The sequence below is a fragment of the Colobus angolensis genome, unplaced genomic scaffold (assembly GCF_000951035.1).
Source record: "Colobus angolensis palliatus isolate OR3802 unplaced genomic scaffold, Cang.pa_1.0 Scaffold5, whole genome shotgun sequence".
Classification (NCBI taxonomy): domain Eukaryota; kingdom Metazoa; phylum Chordata; class Mammalia; order Primates; family Cercopithecidae; genus Colobus; species Colobus angolensis.
This window is the reverse complement of record NW_012118487.1, coordinates 3902067-3914753: the sequence shown is the minus strand read 5'-3', so window position 1 is coordinate 3914753 and position 12687 is coordinate 3902067. Positions and strand designations below refer to the sequence as shown.

Sequence of the window (12687 nt, the reverse complement as noted above, 5' to 3'; positions counted from 1 at the left end):
AATAATAATAATAATGTTTTGGGAAATGGATAAGTAGCATAGTTCCTTTGAAACTAGTTGGTGAATACACGTTTCCTGTTTTTGATGAGCTTCTTTCATAAAATGTGAGTTTAAAAAGATGACCTCTTCTGCCACAGGACCTCAGCAATGGAGAACATCCCTGTCATCAGAACTGTCATCACTCTGCCACATGTGATTGTGGAAAATATCCCTCTCCATGTGAATGCAGGTAGCGGAATTCAAATTTTACTTGATAAGAAGGACCCAATAACAATAGTTATTTTAACTTCTAAGAGTTTAGTTATTTTAACATTCTATTATGAAAGTTTTTCAACATTTGTAAAAGTAGGTTGTGGCCAGTCTTGTTTCATCTCTACTTCTACACACTCCTCCTACCCCTGTTATTTTGAAACAAATCCCAGATACCATTTCAAGCCATAAATACTTTCATATGCCTGATTGAAAAATAATGGCTATTTTAAAATATATAATGACAGTACCATTATCACGACTTTAAAAATTAGGAGTAATGTCTTAATGTCATCAAATTCCAATGTTGAAATTTTCCTGGTTAACTCTGGATGGTTTTTCAGTTGATTTTGAGGTCTATACACTGTAATTGATGGATAAGTCTTACACTATACGTCTATAACCTATATGTAGGCTGGTAAGCTATCTCTCCCTCCCCCATGCCCTTTCTCCTCTCCCCCCTGACCATTAACCCCTCCATCCCCTCTTCCAATACCACTTTCTCTACCACTTTGTCCTTCTCCTCCCTGCCCCCATGTCTTCCTGGCTGAAGAAACTAAGTCATTTGTCCTATAGAGTTTCCCACGGCCTGGATTTTGCAGATTACATGGTGTTATTTTTCGATGTTTCTCTGTCCCTATGAATTGGCAGCCTGTCTGTAGGCTTGATCAGATTTAGGGTCAAGTTTTTGGCAAGAATGCTTCATAGTTAATGGTATGTGCTCCCACTAGGAGGCAGGTAGTATCTGTCCATCATTCTTTCTTTACTGGAATATTTTATCGAGAAACTTCCCTTTGTCAACTGTTTGCTTATCCTGATGTCTCTAATTTACAAAACCTGGGTGTAGTGCTCACCAATAGCATATATGTTAGAATGGGAGTGGTGCAGAGATTAGCATGGCCCCGTGCAAGGATGACACTCAGATTGAGGAAGCATTCCGTATTTTTGTATCCTAGGAAAAATAAAATGGCAGAACTGCCAGAACACACACACACACACACACACACACACACACACACACACACACACACACACCCCAAACAACAGTGTATCCACAAATGAATGAATGAAGTTTTACTTACAACTTCACTAAAACACAGCTTTTGCTTATTCTAGTTTAGGAACCATGATTGGTATTTTGGGAAATCTTTTATGGATTTAAAAAATGATCCCTAAAATATAATTCGGTTCCTGATAGCCAGGACCCTGTCTGGGCCAGTCATTTTTAGAAGGACACTTACTTCCTTAGCCTGTTTTATCCAAGTCCTACTGCTGTTGTCCGATCAAAGCATTGTCTTACCTGGCGAGAGTACAGTAACACCATTCATTTAAATGATACTGTGTCTGTAGAATGAGATTCATTTACAAAACGAAGCCATAAGTGGTGAGCTGTTTTTGAAACCAAGAGAAATGTGTCGTCTTTCTCTGTAGATCTGCCGTCATTTGGGCGTGTGAGAGAGTCCTTACCTGTCAAGTACCACCTACAGAATAAGACCGACTTCGTTCAAGATGTGGAAATTTCTGTGGAGCCCAGTGATGCCTTCATGTTCTCAGGTCTCAAACAGGTACAGGTCATATCCTGTGTTGTTTATGTTGACACAAAACTGTGGCCAGGAGACGGAGAGCTGTACCTTTAGTTTTTATGAATGAACTGAGTAAAGCTGACTGTGGCCCCTGTTGTTTTGGTAATAGTGAATTTTTAAGCACCTTAAGTATAGCTACCTATAAAGGTGGGTCACCCTTGTGACATCATTGAGATCAGACGTGTGGGTTCTTATAAAACAAAAGTCTACAAATCCTTGGACTGTATTATAATATGTTATAATTCCTGAAAAACTTAAAGAGTCCCCTTGTTACTGATGAGTGTGTGTGTGTGTGTGTCAGTGTGAGGCCTGAAGACTTCACTGTACTAATACTAACAGTCCATTTTTCTATCAGTGAAGTTTCGTAGAAATTTTGATTTTGCATAGACTATACTTAACCTTTGGTGTGTTTAGATACAATTTTGTTTCTATACTTTAAATTACCTAGATTTTTTTATTCATTCAGTCAAATCAGAGTTGGAAGAGTTCATTGGGTTTCTAAATGAGCAAACAAAAAACACCCAGGCAGAACTATGCGTCAGTGAGAGTCCAGTCCTCCAGTGTCAGAGGGATAGCAGAGATGCCCCTCCAAAGTCAGGAAATACTTTGTAATGAACAAGGGCACAATTAGAGAACAAATGTGTCTTAACACCTGGAAGTGTCTACCCTGACTAATGAGCTGCTCTGCCTATTCTGAGTACTGTGCTTGTTGTTAAATGCAAAATAGAAGTTTATGTGAAATATGCTGTATGTTCAGGTACTGTTTTATATTTATAATATACAGCATTAAATATACCAGCTATAACATTTACAAATGAGTAAGCTTTTTTCTTGAGTGTCTTGATTTTATCCAGGTGTTCACTTTTATAAATAGTAGGAAATATAAAGATGCTAAAATCTTACCAGTTTGTGTACTTTCTTAAAGTATTGTCGAGGATTTTCAAAACATCTTTTTTTTTCCTCTTGTAGTTACTTAACACAAAGGTAAAATCCTTAAAAGAAAACAGAAACCACTAAGTAGATTAGAAAGAACTAATTTGTCTTATATTGGCATAATGTCTACAAGTAGACACTTCTACAAATTATCCCTTAACATATTGTGAACATAAAATCTACCTGGGCTAAGAAGAAAATATTCACATGCCTAGTGTTCTCATTCTTTAGGAGATGTAAGTGACCGTTGGCAGGTCTTGGTAGAAACAGAAATCATGCGTGTATTTCTTACACATTTCCTGTCTGCCATGTCCTCAACTCATGCTAATTCAGCCCTACACTTTGGAATCTGTTTGGAAGGTGGACTAGGAGAGAGTGAATATTTCACTAGAAGGATTTGGTTATCCAGTCTTTTGTAAATAATTGAGGATAACAACATATAGATATTGCACATATGTGTATTTGATTATCTTTCTCTGTGACTTTTTATGATGCAGATTCGATTACGTATCCTCCCCGGCACGGAGCAGGAAATGCTATATAATTTCTATCCTCTGATGGCTGGATACCAGCAGCTTCCATCTCTCAACATCAACTTGCTTAGATTTCCTAACTTCACAAATCAGCTGCTCAGGCGTTTTATTCCTACCAGTATTTTTGTCAAGGTAAAGCTTAGAAATTTTCTGCTTTTTAAATTCAAAGTCTTAAAAACAAACCGAGTTCTTTTTCATGTACACTTCACTGAACAGTATTTTGAGACCAACAGTGATAGTTCTGCCTTTTATTCTATGTATTTGGCAGTATTGCTATTCATTTCTATAAAGTTACTTTTGATAGAATCTAATTTCAAAGATTTGTATTTCCTTAGGTAAATAATGATTTATCTTTATAATATCCTTAAGCATATTTTCTCTTTGGCTTAGTAAAGTATGCTTTAAAATTGTAATTTGTTTGTAACTAGTCTTTCATCGAAATGAATTGACTTTAAATATTCTTAAACTTTCCTGATTCCCTGTAACTGTGTAATATTGGATTTAGCTCTCTTCTGAAAATGACCATCTCTCAGAAAGTATACTCTGATTTAATGGTTTTTTTTTTAAAATTACACAATTTCCAGGTTCCTACAATAAAAGCATACGTAGGGTGGGCAGTGTGTAAGAGAGTGGATTGGAGGGATGAGTGGTTCATTTAGCTCAGCAGTCCACCTCTGATTGTCACTCCCTGATACCTAAATAAGAGCCATCCCTTCACATGCCTCTGGTGTCCCTCTAACATACATATACATGAATATACATATACATGAAGATATGTCACTGCTGTGCGCCCTCTTTTAAGTTTCTACCCTCATTTGGAATGACAGTTTATATTGCTCACTGCTTCCTTTTTTGTGTCTGTCTTATTCAAGTTCAGGGGAACCGTTCCTTGTTTATATAATCCAGGATTTGGTAAATCATCTGTTAATATATTCTTCATACTCTGCCAGCTTTTATAGTTCCAGAGTTTTATACAGGTTTTTTCTATCTGTATAAAAACAATTAACCCTCCCAAGCTCCTATTCCACACCATACTTTTAAATTGTAAAAGAGGCTGGGCGTGGTAGCTCATACCTGTAATCCCAGCACTTTGGGAGGCCGAGACGGGCGGATTGCGAGGTCAGGAGACCGAGACCATCCTGGTTAACACTGTGAAACCCCGTCTCTACTAAAAATACAGAAAATTAGCCGACGTGGTGGCACATGCCTGTAGTCCCAGCTACTCAGGAGGCTGAGGCAGGAGAATTGCTTGAACCCAGGAGGTGGAGCTTGCAGTGAGTGGAGATTGTGCCATTGCACTCCAGCCTGGGCGACAGAGCAAGACTCTGTCTCAAAATAAACAAATAAATTGTAAAAGAAAAATCTCATAAATTTGGATCTCCTTATGTTTAAACAGTGACTTTTTGAACATTTTCACCGGATCCCTTCAGTCTGACGCTTCCATTGGCCGCACACTCCCATAGTGAAGTCACTTTGCAGGGCAGGGGAGGAGTCTCATGCCTGGGTGGGGGAACAGGGGGGAACAGGTGGCCTCTGTCATGTCCTTTTAGCTGTTTGACTTTTTGAAGTTTGCTATTTTTAAAGTTAGAAGTACTGTTTGAATCATTTAGACATATGTAGACTTGGTCATATTCTAGCTGCACAGAAATAGCTTGTTTGAAATACTAGAGTAACGAATATTGAAAAGGAAAGAATTTTTTTTTTCTTTTTATAATCTTTTTACTCATTTACACCAAGGAAATATAGCACCTTTCATCCAAAGAACTGAAGGTGCTTTACAAACACGAGCATTTAAAAAAAGATTATATTTTTAAAACCTGGAGTCTTGCTATTAAATCTCTTTGATTCCAGATACACAATTTTCTGGAAGTGATTATGTTAGGGACAATGAAAGAGGCTCAGAAAGAATTCTGATGTGAAAAGGAGAGATTTTTGGTTCCATCAATTAATCGCTTTCATTCCTTTCTCTGGTGATCAGGAGACCCAAACCTAATCCCAACTAATGCTAGTTCAGTCTTTGGATTTTCTCTCAAGGTAAAACTCTTCTGGGTAGTGTTTAAATTCACAAGGAAAGGTTCCAGAAAATAAACATTTTTAAGTTTTAACATAACTAGCAGGGATCCCTTTTCTCAGTACAAGTACCACCTTTTAGCAACTTAACTGCTGCCAAAAATGTTGACTAGACTCTGCAGAGCCAGCTCTTTTATCAGCTAGGAAAACTTATAATTAAAAAATTGTGGCCGGGCGAGGTGGCTCATGCCTGTAATCCCAGCACTTTGGGAGGCCAAGGCGGGAGGATCACCTGAGGTCAGGAGTTTGAGATCAGCCTAGTTAACATGGTGAAACCCCTCTCTACTAAAAATACAGAAATTAGCTGGGTGTGGCAGCGGGCCCCTGCAATCCCAGCTACTTGGGAGGCCGAGGCAGGAGAATTGCTTGAACCTGGAAGGCAGAGGTTGCAGTGAGTCGAGACTGTGCCATTGCACTCCAGCCTGGGCAACAGAGTGAGACTCTGTCTAAAAAAAAAAAAAAAAAAAAAAATTTGCCATTCCACAGTGTATATATAGTGTACATATTTCAGAACACCATGTTGTATGCCATAAATGTCTACAATTTTGTTTTACTTGTCACACTAAGGACAGTGGCTGAGGATTACCCTTTCCCACTTACCGGACAATCACTGATGAAACTTTAGGTCCCAGTGCACCTGTATTAAACTTCAGAGCTGTGCTGTCCAGTATCGCTGCTAGCCACATGTGGCTACTGAGATCAGCTGAAATTAAAAGTACTTGGTTACACTGCTGCTCTTCAAGTGCTCAATAGCTAAATGTGTCTAGTGGCTGCCATAGCGGACAGTGACGTCCTAGGCAAGGTTGAATCCATACTTTTCTTCCTTTGAATAAAAGACTGGTTTTCTAATTGTATGATGCACTCATGTTTTGCTCCTGCTTGTAAAAGCTACATTTGGCAGGGATTTCACTAGCTTGAGCCATGATTTTGTTTCTAAAATTGAGCAGCTTCCATCAGTACTAAAAAAATAGTCAAGAATCAAGGATTGGGAACCTATTTCGCTCACTCCGTTCCTGCCGTGAATGTCTGAAAGCTATACTGAACTGTGTTTATGTATGTACACACACACACACACACACACACACACACACACACCCCTATATACATCTGAGCAACCACAGCAGCAACAAACTGAAAGAGGAGTGCTGTCTTCACTGCCTCAGGAATTCCTCCGAGTCTTTCTGCTGAAAGCAAATCACTTCTGATTGTGAACACTTTTCTGTTTCATTTCCCGATCATCTTTCTCATGCTTTCCCCACAAACATCTGCTATTGTATATCTGTAAAATAAAATAAAATTATTTGTAAGAATTTTATTCTTTCAGCTGCTAGATATCCCTCTGGGATGTTGTTAACCTGCCAGAAATTTTACAGCTAAAAACAGTTATGATACCTTTTATTCATTCTTAGTCTTGACTTTTCTGATGTGATGTTTTAAATTCTTTCAATCAGTGATCTTACAGACAGGGCAGTTTTTGTTTTTATCTCCTGCTTTTATCCTCGCAGCATGCGTTGGAGTTCACTGCAGAAACTTTTTCTCAAGCAGGATATTAGGCAACCTTGAGTCCCTAAAAGGGACTTACCTGTCAGCTCAGGCTCTGGGCCTGCTTAAACCTTGAGACATAGGAGGGCCCTGAGCAAGAGAGAGAGAATAAAACTATCAGTTAAGCAGGAATGATAAACAAGGTTCCATTCCACATGCCGTCAGTGGGAGATGGCCTGGCAGTAGCTGCTGGAACGCAGGGTTGAGAGAGAAGTACTGACCAAAGAGGATTCGGCGGGTGGAAGTGCAGAGTCGGCGGGTGATGGCTGCGGGAGAGGGCGGCTCCCAGCCTGTGCCGTGGCCATCCCCAGGTGCAAGTGAAGAAAGAAAGAGGTGGGGTGAGAGGAGGAGAATCACCACATAACCATTTTTATTTTGATGCTTACACTCGTTTATTCTGTTTTTGTGAAGCAGTTTCAAGAATTTCAAAATCCTTCCAGTTAATAGAGCTTTTGTTACATTGTAACTTTGTAAACCCACTTTGTTTTCCCACTTTAAAGCCACAGGGTCGACTCATGGATGATACCTCTATTGCTGCGGCATGATGTTGAAGACGGGCCCTTGGCTGTTGTTACAGAGACGTTGGGCAGAGCTACACAGGTGTTCCACTGTGGACTCTAGCTTTGATCATGGTAAAAAGTTAATCTTTTCTATTTTTTAATGGATGTTATACCAACTATTCAGAGGAACCATACTTTGAAAATATTAGGAAAATCTGTCTTACAGTTTCTCTAATAAATATTTGAAATCTCAGTATGACATGAAAGGATGTCAGACCATTGTTATTGTTGAAAGTCATTTGATGAATGGTAAATTCTGTCAAAAGTAAGTGATTTGCATGTATAATATCAGGAAAATTCAGCATCCCAAGTATGACTCGACAAAGAAAGTAGATGCACCAATGCCTGTGCCATAAATTTCCGAATCCCCTATGTGTCTCTTTCAGAACTGGCCAGACCGGAAATAATCTCTTCTCAGAAATTCAGTGTGTACTCAGAATACATACACAACACAGGGAGTTGTATGAGCGATAGGGAAAACTTCCAGAAAGTTTTAATCAAAGCAGTTTAATTAGGTATCAAAAATACCTTTGCTTAGTATCAAAAAATGTCCAATAGGTTCAGCTTGCAGCCAAAATATGGATCATTTATGAAGCAGGTTCATATTTTAGAGGTGTTAAGAAAATCCTCATCTGAAAAGATCCAAACTGCAAGGATTTGATTATAAACATAATTTCATAGACTAAAAGTTTTTGGAAAAGATGCAGGGTCTGAGTCAGACCTTTTGGTTATATTGTGCAGTTTCAAAAGAACTATTTAAAACTCTTGCAAACTCATGTAAATAAAAATCATAGGGTGAAAATTGTATTTGTTAAAATATCTTAGTAATTTAAAACTACCTGATTTCCTGGAAAATTTTATTATTTGAAAGGTGGCGGAATTGTAAAAAGGAAATAGTGATGTAAATAAACATGTTCTCTTTCAGATATGCTTTTCTGTCTGTATCTTTTATTTTGAGCTTGTTTGATGAATGAAGAGGTTTTACAGAGCATGGCTCTTCACGTTTTTCAAAATGTCTTCACAGTACTTGGAGATTCATTATTTTTGTTCAAATTCAGTCATTTCTTTCATGGCCCATGTTACATTTCCACTCAGAATATAAAAAGCCCCCCAGTTGATAATCTGAAATAATAACTGTGAAGAATTCCAAGCTGTGATTTCCATGTTGGTGTTGTAATGAGAGAGGGAGTGCTTTTAAGGAAAGGACAGCAAGTAGATAAGTGAAGCTCACCTTTTAATGGGGAGGGTCCATGCAGTCCCAGCAAACACCCTTCTGAAGCCTCCTTACTTGGCCTTAAAATTCAGAAAAAGCACCCAAAGTGTCCCAACTCGGTTTAAAAGTTAGACATGGGTTGCATTATTTAATGGTAGAGTGGATAAGTAGCAGTGATGGTAATTTTCAGAGTGGTTATGTGCATGCAGCATTAGTGATTAGAGATTGTCGAACAAATATGTGATAACCAAATAGAAATCTCGTCTCCTCATTTTTTCATGCCGTGTGGATTCACCCCACAGGACGGAATCTTCTCTAGCTAAAGCATTATGAATGAATGCTAAGTAAAAGCATTCAGTTATATAAGGAAACAAATTCTTATATTATTTTATTGTCCCAGTATTCTTACATACCCTTTTTTACACTTACAGATTTGTTCTGAAACGTTTCTAATGAGTGAACTCCTGCTGTTCTTTTTTTTTTTTTTTTTTGAGACAGAGTCTCACTCTGCTCATTCTGTTGCCCCGGCTGGAGTGCAGTGGTTCGATCTCAGCTCACTGCAACATCCGCCTCCCAGTTTCAAGCGATTCTCCTGCATCAGCCTCCCTAGTAGCTGGGATTATAGGTGTGCACCACCATGCCCAGCTAATTTTTGTATTTTTAGTAGAGACGGGATTTTGCCATGTTGGCCAGGCTGGTCTCAAACTCCTCACCTCAGGTGATCCACCCGCCTCAGCCTCCCAAAGTGCTAGGATTATAGGCGTGAGCCACCGTGCCTGGCTATACTCATGCCATTCTTTGGTGACCGTAACCATACCCTTTATGTTAGCAAACGATGTTATTCTCGGACACACCTACTGAAGAGCTCCATAAAATTCACTAAATGAGTATAAAGTTCCATGTTTTTCATGAAAAAGAAAAATGTATAGTTCAATTATATTCAGGTTTTCCTTAAAGATCAAATTGGTGAAAAAACATTCCTTTCCACTCAATTTACTTATGCCTGCAAACAAAAGAGAACGTGATCACAAGGACTTATTGTTTCTGCTTTCTGAAGCATGTTTTACTGGAGGGGGAAGTAGAACCAAGGTCAAAACTGCCATGCATGCCCACTCAGGGTGCGCTGCCTGAGTTAGCCCTGCTCTGTAAGGAGCTGTATTAAAAAGGAAAAAACTCAAACTGCCAAGTACCCCTGCATTTCAGGGCCTCTGGATCATCCAAGTTACACTCCAAGCAACTTTTTTTTCTTGTTTTACTATGCTCACTCCAAACGGTTTTTTTTTTTTAACTTCTATGTTCTCTCCATTGAAAGAACATAAAACTCATAGTAATCTTGAAGTTGGTTTTTTTATTTACAGAATACACCCTTCCAAAATGTATCAACATGAGGCAGAGTGCGGTGGCTCCAAGCACTTTGGGAGGCCGAGGCAGGCGGGTCATTTGAGCCTGGGAGTTCAAGATCAGCCTGGGCAACATGGCAAAACCCCGTCTCTACTAAAAATACAAAAAAATTAGCCGGATGTAGTGGCTCGTGCCTGTAGTCCTGTAGTCTCAGCTACTCAGGGAGCCGAGGTGGGAGGATCGCTTGAGCCTGGGAAGTCAAGGCTGTAGTGACCCATGATCACATCACCACACTCCAGCCTGGGTGACAGAGCGAGATCCTATCTCAGGAAAAAAAACTAGTGTCATCCTGCATGGTAAATGGAAACCTACAAAGATTACCTCGTTAGGTTGGTCATGATTTCTAAACTATCTTTCCCAAATGACAATTGCTAACATTTATTGAGTACTGTGATGTGCCATATGGGTATGTTTTTATCTCATATAACACTCATAAAAGCTCAATGTGGTTTTAGGTACTCTTATTATTCCCATTTTAAAGATGTGAAAACTCAATAGCAAAGACTTGGAACCAACCCAGATTCAGTGATAGACTGGATTAAGAAAATGTGGCACATATACACCATGGAATACTGTGCAGCCATAAAAAAGGATGAGTTCATGTCCTTTGTAGGGACATGGATGCAGCTGGAAACCATCATTCTCAGCAAACTATCGCAAGAACAGAAAACCAAACACCGCATGTTCTCACTCATAGGTGGGAACCGAACAATGAGATCACTTGGACACAGGAAGGGGAACATCACACACCGGGGCCTGTTGTGGGGAGGGGGGAGGGAGGAGGGTTAGCATTAGGAGATATCCCTATGTAAATGATGAGTTAACGGGTGCAGCACACCAACATGGCACATGCATACATATGCAACAAACCTGCACGTTGTGCACATGTACACTAGTACATGTATGTTAATTTAATAATAAAAAAATAAAGATGTGAAAACTGAGGCGCAGAAAGGTTAAGTAACTTGCCCAGTGTTCTGGTTATCCATTGCTACAAAACAAATCTGCCCAATGTTTAATGGCTTAAAACAACTGTCATTATCTTTATGGTTTCCGTGGAGCAGGAATTTGGGAACAACTCAGATGGACAGTTCTGGCTTGGGGTCACTCACGTAGTTGGAGTCACACAGTAGCTGGAGTTAGAATAGGGCCACTGTGAGAACCAGGGAACGGAGGCAGCTTGGAGCTAGCCAGGCACCTCTCTTCAGTTAGGGTCGCTCCATGTGTTCACCGGGATTCCTCACAGCATGGCTCAAGGTGGCTGGACTGCTTACCCTGCAGCTCAAACCTCCAGTCAGAATGGAACCAGCAAGGGAAGCTGCATCACTCTTTTGACCTTGCCTTCGGTATCACATAATGTCACTGCTAGGGTCACAGTCCACCCAGATTGAAGGGGAGGGAACACAAACTATAAATGTCACCTCTTGAGGGGGAAATGGCCTCATCCAGAAGGTATAGGACAGGAGGTGTTATTGCATCCATCTTTGGAAAAGAGAATCTGCTGTACCTAGTGACGTGGCAAGTGGGAGAAGAGCTGGGACTCTAATCAAGGCACTGTTCTGCAGAGGCCGTGACACTACACAGCCACCATTCTAATGCTGCCAGGGCTTAGTTCTAAATAGAAAAGGTTGATAACATTAAAGATGGGTGGGCCTGGGGGCTTTACCACTCACTCTCCTTTTGAGTATGTCTGAAAATTTCCATCATAAAAACATAACAAAGGATACAAGGTAGAAAGAGCCCCAGGGAAGGATTAACTTTCTAGAGTGTGAGGAGGAAGCTGCAGGGAGGTAGGGCTTCCTCAAGGAGTGACATTGACATTGGAGTTGTTTTGTTTTTGTGTTCATAATAAAATGATTCTGTGCTTTTGTTTTGTGGGAATGCATTTCCATCATCCACGAACAGATAATATTATGTGAACTGGATTTTGGAGGACATAGAAACAGTTTGTAAAATAAACAGATCAAGGAAGAGCTTTCCAGGTGATGAAAGGGACTGTTGGCATGCGCCCCTGCGGCACCCTGGCGTGCCAGTGCTTTGAACGTAGACAGACTTGTCCACTGTTGAGTAAACCTAACCTTTATTTTTTCTACCTTAGATATTCAGTGATGATAAGAGAATGGTGGGTGGGGGATGAAACTCATTTAAGAATGCAAGAGCGCTTGCTGCTGTCTCCCTGCTGCCTCTGGGGAGGAGGGCTTCTCTCCTGGAGCTTTTGGAGGAAGCTGGTCTTCTTTTTGGTAATGCTCATCAGATTGAAGAACTGTAGTCTGACAAAATATTTGATCTTGGAGAATAATTCAAAATCACTGTCTCAACAAGGACTGAATTCCAAATGCCAAATTTAACAGGAACAATTCAGAAACCCTTAATTGAAGATGAAATGGACCAGGCGCAGTGACTCAGGCCTGTAATCCCAGCACTTTGGGAGGCCTAGGAGGGCGTATCATGAGGTCAGGAGATTGAGACCATCCTGGCTAACATGGTGAAACCCCGTCTCTACTAAAAGTACAAAAAATGAGCTGGGTGTGGTGGCGGGCGCCTGTAGTCCCAGCTACTCAGGAGGCTGAGACAGGAGAATGGCCTGAACCTGGGAGGCGGAG

The 12687-nt window shown here is 40.2% G+C and overlaps 1 protein-coding gene across 1 annotated transcript in view; it reads left to right on the top strand.

The window, feature by feature from the left end:
* TRAPPC11 (trafficking protein particle complex 11) overlaps positions 1–8394 on the top strand; it is a 49204-nt gene extending 40810 nt beyond the window's left edge. The window contains exons 25-29 of the mRNA XM_011959557.1: positions 138–229; positions 1681–1814; positions 3263–3272; positions 3392–3430; positions 7411–8394. Coding sequence (XP_011814947.1) covers positions 138–229; positions 1681–1814; positions 3263–3272; positions 3392–3430; positions 7411–7433 — 298 coding nt within the window. The 3' untranslated portion in view covers positions 7434–8394. The remainder of the gene's footprint in view (positions 1–137; positions 230–1680; positions 1815–3262; positions 3273–3391; positions 3431–7410) is intronic.
* Positions 8395–12687: the final 4293 nt, after the last annotated feature.